This window comes from Camelus dromedarius, chromosome 8, assembly GCF_036321535.1.
Source record: "Camelus dromedarius isolate mCamDro1 chromosome 8, mCamDro1.pat, whole genome shotgun sequence".
Taxonomy (NCBI): Eukaryota; Metazoa; Chordata; class Mammalia; order Artiodactyla; family Camelidae; genus Camelus; species Camelus dromedarius.
The window spans coordinates 71,150,945-71,162,143 of record NC_087443.1 but is presented as its reverse complement, the minus strand read 5'-3'; the positions used below and the strand labels follow the sequence as shown (position 1 = coordinate 71,162,143).

Sequence of the window (11,199 nt, the reverse complement as noted above, 5' to 3'; positions counted from 1 at the left end):
TCACAGGCCGACTCAGTCAGGAGGTGCCGATCAGTGCTGCTTGCTGAGATCCCTGGTCTACGCCGAACCTGGCAATCAGGAAATATGCAGGCCCCCTGTGAACACAGGTGACTATTCCACTCAGTGTTGTCAGTGTAATTTACAAGGGCGGGGACTGGACTGACCTTGCCCCATTCGTGCAGGCGTTCAAGAAAAGGAAGTGGCTCAGAGTAGTTCTGTTCCATCAAAGATAAATGGGGAGCAGCTCGGGAAGATTTTAATTTAGCTGAAAAAGTACAAATTGCAAAAACAAAGGTATTTTTTTTTTTACATTGCAGGAAATCCAGTGACATCTATAAGGTGTTTTATCTACATTTGGAGGGGCTTTTGAAAAATGAAGACAGGGCAATTAAGTGGAGTATGGAGGATGGTGATCATGTTTGTTTAATGTCCCAGTAGGAAGGACATTGGCCACACTTCTGCAGGGCTGAAATCAGTCATCATACAGGATTTGTTTCTGAGGTCCCAGGTGACAGGCTGCAGTGCCACCAACTCTAACTACACTGCCCCCAAAGACAAGGCAAGATAACCAGCGTGGCCGGTGTTGTCACACAGGAGATGGTGGAGTCTTCACTTTTTAAAAGGGTGGCAAAACTTCCCTTTTGCAAAGAACAGCATGAGATTTTTGTACATGTGAATCAACCTGTTTTGCACCAACTTGAAAGCAATGTACACAATCTCCATCCCAACAATAATATAGATGGAGAAGAATAAGAAGAAGTGCGGGTGTTCTAACACAGTGTCCCCAAACCCAATGGTGGTCAGCGTGACAAAGCAGAAATAGAAGGCGTTCTCAAAGTCCATCCGCGTCTCCCAGACAGGGAGGATGGCGGCCGCACAGGAAATGTAGGCGAAGACAACGAGGACAATGATGGGGAGCGGGAGGTCCAGACTCTCCACCTGCCGCCCCACCTCGTCCAGGTTGCTGATGATGGAGGAGGAAAGCATCCCGGACATCAGCTCGGGACACGAGCTGCTCTTCCCCATGGCCCCAGGAGGCACTTGCAGCCTGTTCTCTTTCTCTCGAGCTAGAAGTCTCTCAAACAGTTCCATGTTGCTGCTGGAGGCTGAGGGACGCCTGCCAGCTTTGGGGCCCGGGACCTCTGGGGCATTGATGACAATCCGTGGGACGGCTTCATCCTCGGGCTTGGCGTCAGACCTTCTTTTGCAGGGCAGTCGGGGGCACCATTTGGGGCGGGGAGCAGGGAGGAAAGAGAGTTTTCGGAATTGATTGTAAGAGGTGGATAAGATGGTTGCCAGGATGTCGCCCATGTCCGTGAGGACCAAGAACATCAAGGGGATGCCAAAGAGTGCATAGAGCATGCACAGGTACCTGCCGAGCCTGGTGACAGGGTAGACGTGGCTGTAACCTGAAAAAGAGGACAGAGCCCGGGACTGTTTGCTCTTCCTGCTGAGCCCCACCCCCCCCCCAAAAAAAAAGCTTTAAAGAGACCTTCTGCCATTTCCCTTTCTTGGCATGACATTTTTACACAATGAGTTTTAAAATAATCATCTTAAGACAATCGTATGCTTGTCTGACGTTAGGTCTGCTTTGGTGGCGGAGGAGCAGGAGGTGAAACCAGGCTTCTCTTTAGGATAAGGAACAAGTCATGTCCAGATCTTTGACCTGAAATGTCCTTGGCAGGGACAAGCTCATGTTTGGGAGTGAGCTGTCTGCCTCTCATTTTACATTTTCATTTCTGAGCATCTGGGAGAGGATGGGCCCGCTCACCTGGAGGAACACGCTGAGCGCAGGTGGGAGGGTGTGATGGCTCTGCCTCCATCATCCTCCATGAAGGCACTGGTTTTGAAGAAGCCACCCTTGTCCTCCCTGGGAAGTCTGGGCTTCTATGTTCATTTCTACTTGTAGGCAAGTATTATGTGCCAGTGGCCTGTACAGCAACGTACATGGCATTTGGGATGGTAGAAAGATGGAAGGTGAGCAAAATTCAATCACCCTCAGAGCTGTTTGTGGTTTAGTGAATGAGAAAACATGTTCAGAAATGAGTGAAGTGGTGAGGACCCCAGCACCTGAGGTCTTTGGTTCCAGTCCCAGCTCTGCCATTTACTAGGAAGTTACTCAACTGCTCACATCTTCAGGTTTCTTATTGGGAAACTGGGGATGACAATCCCTGCTTTGTATGTTGACCAGCGCCTCCCACACAGGGGGCGTGTCCTTCGGGGGGTCGTGTCCTCATTCTAACAATAGCTGTGGATACTGGGGGCTGGGTATCAACCACCTTCACAGGTAGGCATTGTTATCATCACAGATGGGGAAACTGAGGCTCAGAGAAGCAAAGAGACATAGCCAAGAGCATATGTGTGGAGTTAGGGGTCAACCCCCTGGAGCCATCCCGCTACCAAGCCAGCTCCCTCCACTGGGTCAGGAGCACTGAGCGGGTGGGACCCCCCCAACCATCTAGAACAGGTCAGCCGAGCAAAGGTGCGAGGGGAGGTGCTGAGGCCTCCATATTCTTCAGGAGCCCCCTCCTTCCATCACCCGAGCCCCACCCTCGTGTCTCCAGAGGGGCAGGAGCAAAGGACTGTCAACCCCTCCAGCGCAACTCATTGGATCTTCTGGAGTGGGCAAGCTTAGCACCTTCAACAAAGAGGGAGGCACTTTTGTATTTAATGCCTGTGTTTAATTTTTGGTGTCTTAGAGGATGATTAACACAGAAAACCCCAGCCCAATTATGTAAATTAACTGGAAGGCAATTCCTGGGCTGGCTGGGCCCCAACCTCCTCCAGGGCTGCAGCTTCCTTGGCAAACTCTGGCCTCAGGCTCTACCTTCCAGGCCTGTGCAGGAGGTCAGGCCACCCACCCTCACCAGGCCACCCACCCTCACCAGTGGCCTCCATGGGTCACTTCAGTTTGCATCCATCCCAGAGAACTCCATGCCTCCTGGGCTGCTTCTATGAGGCACCATGTGATGGCTGGGGCGGTGAAGTCTATGTGCATTATTGTCTGTGCATTTGAGCGCTTACTGCATGCACTGAGGCACAGTGGTGAGCAGAGTAATTATGGGATCCAACCTCACTGAGCTTCTGGTTTCCTGGGGGAGGCAGAGAGGAATCAAATAAGCACCCTAATGAGAATGCAATTATAGATGGAGATGCAAAATTAACAGGACTGTCCCATTAATGATTAGAACAAAGGCATCCACCTGGATTCGCATTTATTCAGCAACTACTCTCTGGCAGGCTCTCGTGGGTGGGGTTGTGGTACAATGAGGAACAGGCAGAGGTCAGGCCCCACCTGGGAGCCCCTAGTCGAGAGGGAAGCAAAGCCTTGAACTCAGCTCCCCACCTGTCCAGCAGGACCCAACAGCACAAGAGTCAGGAGTGAGCCCACCATGACTAAACCTCCCGTCAGAAACCCGGGTGTGTTCCATGGGGCAGGCTTGCAAGGAGGATGCCCAGCCTTTCCGCTGCCTTGGTTTCCCTTCCCTGTCCCCTGACAGTCTCCAGCAGCTCCTGCCCTCAGCTCAGGGAGAGGACGTTGCAGAAGTGACCTCTGACAGCTTCTCAGCTAGGCTTCAGTGAAACCCCAGAACCACAGATAGGGGTGGGGCCTCAGGGAGAGGGAGGAGGTGGGGGGCAGAGGGGGGCCCTGGATAAGGTGACCAAGTGCCCGATGTGCCCAGGACTGAAGCGTTTCCCAGACCATGAGACCTGAAGTGCTAAAACCACGGCTTCCCCAGACACACCAGGGAGTGGGTCAGTTTAGCCAAGGAGTCTCAAAGGAGTCCAGCCCCAGGTGTCAGCAAAGGTGGCCATGCCCAAGCTGGCCATGGGCCCCCCCAGGGCCGGCAGTCCTTAGGGATGTCAGTAGTAGCCACAAGGCCCCCCAGCTTTCCAGATGTTGCATAAGCCCCCAGTTCTCATGCACCCCTAGGAAAGTCAGGAGAAGTTCCCCAGTGGAAACCCCCCAGCCTCCAGGACAGGGTTCCAGGGTAAGATTTATTTTATTTAAAGAAAAGAGTATTATATTTCTTACAGGATTTATGGAGCAAAGTGCCCTTTAGAGTCAGAATTCCCTGCAGAGCAGAACCTCTCATGCTGACAACCACCATTATTACTGTGTTTAATGGACAAGGAACAGTAAGTCAGGTGACTCGTCTGGGGTCACACAGCTCACAGCTGACAAGGGTGCGCGCCTCTCGCCCAGTCCCCCCCCCCCACGCACGCTCTCCTTGGCAAAGGTGGGTTTAGTGGACTATAAGCAAAGTTTTGGGGGCTGCCTCTGGGTGGAACATGTTTACAATCCAAAAGATATGCCACATTCTCGAAAACGCATCAAGGAAGCAAGTCTCTGAGAGGACACGGTCCCTACCAAGGAAATGCATTGACTATCCCAATTACTGAATGCTGAAACGCATAATGGAGAATCCTGTTATTTCTTATAACCCACGCATATATTCCAAGTCCATTAGTCCACTCCACTTAGCCCATGCACTTCACTTCCTAGTGCCAGCAGGCTGACCTGATGGGAAGTGCCTGGGCATTGACTAACCTCACACCCATTGGGAGTCCCTTTTTCAGCATCAAGGTCAGGTGCATTTCAGGTGACCCAGAGCTGCAGGGCAGGAAGCAGCATTACCAGCAGGACCACGACTGATGACAGGCAGTTCAGAACCTTCCCTACATCCTCTTCCAGTTGTAATTACTGGATGGCATGTCCTAATAGACTTATAACATGAGGAGCAGCATCATTTTCTTGAAATTTAAACCAAGCTGATGCATTTCCATTAGATCAATGGTTCCTAGCCTGGACTCCCATTAGAATCACCTGGAGGGCTCTGAAAAATACAGATGCCTGGGCCTGTCCCTAGCAAGTCTGACTTGATTGGTGTGGGGTCCAGGCATGAGGGGAGGTAAAAGATATCCAGGTGATTCTGATGTACGGCCGGGCCTGAGAATCCTTATCCCAGGTCAGTGCTTCTCAGACATCCGTGTGCATCAGAATCACCTGGAGAACTGGTGAAAACACAAATTGCAGGCCCCACATCCATAGTTTCTGACCCAGTAGGTCTAGGGTGTGGTCTGAGAATTATTTCGCATTTCTAACAAGTTCTCAGGTGATGTTCACACCACTGGTCCAGGGACCACACTTTGATAACCGTTGCATTAGATCAGTGACTCTCAACAGGGGCAATTTTGCTCCCCCAAAGGACAGTGGGCAACGTCTAGAGACATTTTTGGCCGTTGCAACCGGAGCAGGCAACAGGGGAAAAGGCAGGTGTATCTGGGGGTGGAGCCAGGGAATGATTCTAAACATCCTACAATCCGCACAAGACAGCCCCCACCACCAAGAATCATCTAGTCCAAGACGCTGCCTTAGATCAGTCTCCTCTCATTCTTGAGAAAAAACAAATTAACCCCCATACCCTCAGCCCCTTTGCTTCCAGTCTCTTCCCTACAGTTGCTGCTCCCCTGTAATGGTTGCTCCCTCAAAGCGTTCCCTCGAGCTGTGAGGTCCCTGAAAAGGCCAGCTGTGCCCTGCTTCTGCTTTGCTGGCAACGACGTCTGTCCCAGAGCCCAAGCTCGCTGCTGAATGGGACAGTCACAGAACCCATCTTTAAACAAGCAGATAGTCCCTGCAGTGGGGCGGCTCTGCCCCTCACCCTCCCCGCTGCCCCGGGCCCTGGAAGCGCCCGCCTGCCCTAGGATGATGGCTCACAGGGAAGGAGTCTTTCCTTTGCTTGGAGCTAGAGACACAAATTAAAGCACATGCAGGGATCAGGGGGAGGCCAGCTCCTTCCTCTGTCCAAGTGCCTTCCTTCCTGGGCACTGCCGTCCACTCCAACTGGACACAGGTATCTGAGTGGCCCCTGCTTCCCAGGCACAGCCAGGCTTTCCTTGCAGGGGTGGGCAGGGACACCACAGCACCCCAAGCCCCTGAAAAGCTGGCAGCCTACTTTGGGGAGAGAGCACTGGACTCAGAGCCTCCATGTCTATCGTGGGCACCAGTTCCACTCACAGCATGACCTTTGACCCTGACATCCCCTCTCTGGGCTCGGGCCCCCTGACCCGATTCACTCTGGCCAGTAAAGGAGGCAGCTTAGCAAGGTATCTGCAGACAACGGTTAGCTCTTGTTACCACTGCAGCTCCCCCTCCTCCCTTGCCTCATTGCTGGTGCTCCCGGCTCCAGTTAGCATCCTCCCTCTCTACACCACGCCTTCCTCCACTCCCGCAGAGTCGATTGCCATTAACATGCTGAGTCTGAAACCCACTCCCTAGCTCCACCCAGAGCCCCACACCCACATTTCCAACAAGGCTGGGTGTTTCCAGTTAAAGGCACATGACCATCTCAACTTTGACCTGAATCATCACCTCCATCTCCAGATCCAGCATCCTCACCACCCTCCCCTAAACTGGCCAGTCCCACCCACCCCAGCTCTTCAAATCTACCTGCTGCAGACCTGCTGCCTCCAAAGTCCTCCCTCAATCCACCCCTCTTCTCCATCCTTATGACCATTTCCTGTTTTAGGCCATCATCATCTCCCACTAGACCCTTGCAGAAATCTCCCTACTGGTCTTTCTGCTGCCAGTCTTACCCTCTCTGGTCCACCTCCACACTGCGGCTGGAGGGATCTTTCTGGAGTGATGAGCTTAAAACCCTTTGGATGCCCCGCCCGCCCTCAGTATGAACCCAACTGCTTTAGCCTGGCTCACAGGGCCTGCCCGTGGTCCAGCCCCTCCTCTCTCACCCCTCTTCACCCAAACTTCACCTCCTTACAAAGCCTGGCATTCCTTTTGCTATTGGGCCCTTGCCATGCTGTCCTCTCAGTCCCAAGCGGCCCCCTTCCCCCAGCCTGGTGACTTCTCTCCTTCTCCGACACAGCATGGCTTCATTCCCTAAGGGACCCTTTCAAATGCGCTCACCACTTAAGTCCTGCCTCTGGGACCATCCCTAAGCCTGGAGCAGCTGTGCTCCCGTAACACCCTGAGCACATCACACTGACCACATTTGGTTGCTGCCCAGTCCAGAAACACAGGCAGGCAGGTACAAGGCAGGTTGTGTTTTGTACACGAGCACTACTCGCCAGGGGACAAGAAGAATCTGAAACACAGCCCACACCCTGTTCGCTCCGGCCTCCCTCCGCCCAGACGCAGGGCTGCACCCACCCGAAGGAAGAGCATTCTTTCCTAATTGGCACAAATGTGCCAGTGGCAGCCCTGCTCGCTGCTGTCTCCCTGAGCACAGGGTAGGCACTCCACAAATGTTTCTTACACAAAATGAATTGAACATTCTAGCATCCTCACCAAGGGCCCCCATCCCCCATTCCCAGCTCTCTCTGGCAGGCCTGCCCTTGGCCTTGGACTTACCCACTGTGCTGATCACTGTGCAGCAGAAAAAGAGTGAGCTCAGGAAGGACCAGTCTGCAGACCTGCTAAACCACTGGGGCTTCGCCTTCTGCAGCAGTTTCCCAAGATCCCGTTTCCTGCTTTCCTCAACTCAAGAAAGAGACGACCAGTGTGAGAGGGAAGTTTCCACTCTTTAAAATAGGTCCCTCCCGCCCAGGTGAAGGAGTCTTCCTCAGGGACTGGCATGCCCACTGCCTTGTGGTCCTCATCAACACAAAGTGAAGGCTCTCAGAGCCCTCTTAAATGTCTCTGTAGTTTAGGTCCTGCTCCAGTACCTGCAGAGATTAGGAGGCCACTACAGCAAACTACGAGTGATGAGCCCCCAAGAAAGAGGTCCTCGGGGGTCCAGCCTGAGCTCAGCCATAGAATTGCTATGCAGCCTTTCTGAACTTGCTGAGCCTTGCAAAAGGGCCTACTAACTTCTGCTCTGTCTCTTTCCCTGGGATCTTGAAAACAGAAAGAATAAAATCTTTAATAAAATGCAAGTAGTTGCATGATTGCAAACTGTACCCACTCCTGGAGACCATTCAGCCTGATGGAGCTTGGTGATCATACTGGGGCGGCTCCCTGACGATGTCTGGAAAGCCTTGGCAGAGGCAGGTCTGCAGGCCCTGGTTTCTCAGGGAGGTTCCCAAATGGTTCCTCGGCCTAGCAGTCAGTGGATCTGGGGATCCTAGAAGCCACCAGCCAGTGGGTTCAGTTGTAAGAGGATGTCATAGAGCCTGGCACACACCAGGACGTCACATTCATTTGAATGGGCACCAACCTGGGAGTCCAGACACCTGCACTCTAGACTCAGCTCTGACCCTGACTAGGAGCTGTGGACAAGAGGCTTCTTTCTGAGCCTCAGTTTCCCCATCAGGGAGGCAGCATGACATGGTAGTGAAAAGCTCTGGCTTTGGAATCTAAATGCCTGGGGTTGAATCCCTGGCTCCACTTTCTAGTGGGTGACCTTGGACAAGTCACTTAACTCTCAGGGCCTCAGTTTCCTAATCTGTAAAAGGGAGACATTCATACCCACCCCGTTGGGTTGGTATGAGGATTAAGTGAGATGGTGTGTGAAAAGCATTTGGCACAGGGTCTGCATTTTAATCTCCAGCGAAAATTGGTACAAAATAGACATTTTGCTCTGTTTTCCCATACTATTCTGAGCATCAGAATCACCCAGGAAACTTTTTAAAAATAAGGTTCCCAGCCCAGCCTCAGAGATCTTAGTTAAGTGGTTTGGGGGAAGAGCCTGGGAACGTGCATTTCAGACAAGCTCCTTGGGCAATTCTGATACGTGGCCAGGTTTGGAAAACAGTGTCCAGTGGCAGGTGGCATCTGCTGGGTCAGATGAGTCGGTGTGTGTCTGTCTGGCATAGATGCAGAGAGAAGGAGTAGGACCCCCCACCAAGGGGAGACTCTGTCGCCTGTCACCAGCCTCTGGTCAGCCCCTACTAAAAGGACCTCCCACAGTAAGCTCAGAGGAGTTATTAACAGCCTGGCTGAGGACCTGTCATACCAAGGGAGGGACCCTGCTCTTCCCCTGACTTTTAGAGTCTGTCTTTCTGTTATCTTTTATTCATTTATTTAATCTCTAGTATGTTATCTTGCTCTGTTGAGGACATCTTTGCAAGATTAGGGGACACAACAGAATAAAGTGACAAATACAAATGAAAAGCAATAAGGACATTTATAAAAATCCTTCCTAGAGGCTTCATGTCTATTATGCCCACAGGGTCCCTGTGATTGGCAGGCCTGAGATGGTGGGACTTCTGCTCGCTGACAGACTGAGACCCAGAGAGGGCAACTGCTCTGCCCCAGATCACAAACTGGGAGAGTAACTGGGACTAGAACAAGGACCCAGGTTCTTCTCTGAGTCCCACGACAAAAAAAAGACTTAAAAACAAGAAGTGGAAGAACAAGCTGCTATCTTGGGGGTCCTAGCTCAATCTGGATTGTTCCTTGAATTCTGGTCTCTGTGAACGAAATCATGGGGGTGGTGCAGTAAGTTTTGAGGACCAGCCTAAGAACCCCTAGCCCCAGATCTGGTCACCCATCGAACCCACCCCACCTCATCAAATCTCCAGCAACACTTCCTCCCCAGACCCTGCTGGGCTGGGTGGGGCTGGGAGCTGAGGCAAAAGGAGAGGAAGCTGGTCTTTCCAGAGACCTACTGGGTGCCCAGTGCTTTTCCTACATTCTTTACAGCAACCCGGAATGGCCATACATTATTCTCCCCCATTTTACAGAGGGGAAAATGGAGGCTCAGAGAGAAATCACTTGCCTAAGGTCACTCAGGAATGGGGAGGATTCAAGCAGAGGGCTCCTAGACCAGAGCCCTGCAAGGCAGTCCTGCTCTAGGGGGGCTGCCTCCATCCACAGAGAAAGGGCCTGTCCTGCCCAGGTGAGCCACCTACCTGTTCTGTTGCATTTCAAGATGTCACAGAGCTTCTCCAAGAACTCCTCAAACTCCGGGTCTTCTGCCCCCAGGTCCTGGCTGCCTTCAATGACTGAGAAGAGCACGGCACCCAGCAGTGCATAGGTCACCAGAGAGCAGAGGAAGCAGAGGTGAGGCAAGAGCTTCTCCAGGGCCTCCCAGCAGCACCTCCTAGTCTGGGGTGGCCCCGCAGCCTCCATCCTCCCAGGAGTGGGCAAGGCAGGAGCTGCTGGAAGAGGTGGGAGCATCGAGGCCCCACCAGCAGGAGGAGAGGGAGTGCCCGAGAATGGCTGGGCTCCAGTGCTAAGTGGATAGTGCCTGCCCTTCCCTGCCCTTCTCCCAAGGACTTGAGAAGCAGCCGGCACTCTCTGCGTTCATTTCCTGCAAGTTTCTCAGACAGTGCCCCGACTAGTACCCCAAATTGCTATTGATCCACCAGACTGATGGGTGCCCAGCAGCCGGGCCAGCCTGGGAGCTGCCCTGCGAGTGCTTTGGGAGGACCATGTGGTGGTTTGTGCTTTGGCCTTTCCCATCCCGAAGCTGCACTTTCGACTTCCAGATACCAAATGTGACTTTCGGTTTTAGCCAAGTGATTATCCTTCTTGGGGGTGTCTGTGGTACCCAGGCTCTTAGACAGGTAGAAATAATAGTAACTAGTGTGGCCAGAAAGCCACAGTTTACAAAGGGCCTTTATCGTGTGTGAATCTAATTATTGGTCTCAATTCTTCACTTGCCTGTAGCATAACCAGCCTTGCCTTGGCTTCAAGGTGGGCAGAACATACTCCCCTGCGCCTTGCAATTGGACTGGGCCGCGTGACTTGCTCCAGCCAATCAGGTGTTAGCAGACATGATGTAAACAAGAGGCTTGAAGTCCTTTTGCAGTTTTTGCAGTTGGACTTGCTCCCCACTGCCCTGTCTCTGCCACAGGGGATAAAAGGACAAAACAAGAAAAAAAAACGTGCCCCAGATGGCAGATGTGGAGATGCGTGCATGTTCAGATCCCCCTTTATGAAAGAATTTTCTGTGCAGCTTCCAGGAGCATGATTTCTAACAGTCACCAGCTATTCAGGGTTTGCTCTATTTCCCGCTCTGTTCCCCAGAAAGCCCCGGTCCAATGACTGAGCAAGGTGAGAGTAAAATCGCTTACCCATGTCGGCCACCTGCAGGACTCATCCAACCTGAAATCTTTGGTCCAGAGCATCCCGTTGGTCTGCCAGAGATTTTTGTCAGAGCTGCATCGTGACCTGAAGGCTTCCCCTGACCCATCTTGCTTCCTCTCGTCTCCTTTACTTCGCAATAAATAAAGCTTTGGCATTCCCTACTCTACTTGTGTCTGCTTCACAGAGGACCCAACCAGCAATAGTCAGCA

The 11,199-nt window shown here is 52.4% G+C and overlaps 1 protein-coding gene across 1 annotated transcript; it reads right to left on the bottom strand.

Moving 5' to 3' along the window:
- Positions 1 to 609: 609 nt before the first annotated feature.
- KCNK18 (potassium two pore domain channel subfamily K member 18) lies at positions 610 to 10,030 on the bottom strand. The gene is made up of 3 exons (XM_010987218.3): positions 9,811 to 10,030; positions 7,370 to 7,498; positions 610 to 1,409 (listed from the first exon to the last, which is right to left on the bottom strand). The coding sequence occupies exons 1-3, from the start codon at positions 10,028 to 10,030 to the stop codon at positions 610 to 612; spliced, it is 1,149 nt and encodes a 382-aa protein (XP_010985520.3).
- Positions 10,031 to 11,199: the final 1,169 nt, after the last annotated feature.

Bases quoted from the DNA above. Each gene is read 5' to 3' on its own strand.
- KCNK18 (XM_010987218.3), bottom strand. From the start codon at position 10,030: ATGGAGGCTGCGGGGCCACCCCAGACTAGGAGGTGCTGCTGGGAGGCC. The intron at 7,499-9,810 runs GTAGGTGGCTCA...CTCTTTCTTGAG, and splicing joins CTTGAAATGCAACAGAACAG to TTGAGGAAAGCAGGAAACGG. The intron at 1,410-7,369 runs GTAAGTCCAAGG...CCTCTTTTTCAG, and splicing joins CACAGTGATCAGCACAGTGG to GTTACAGCCACGTCTACCCT.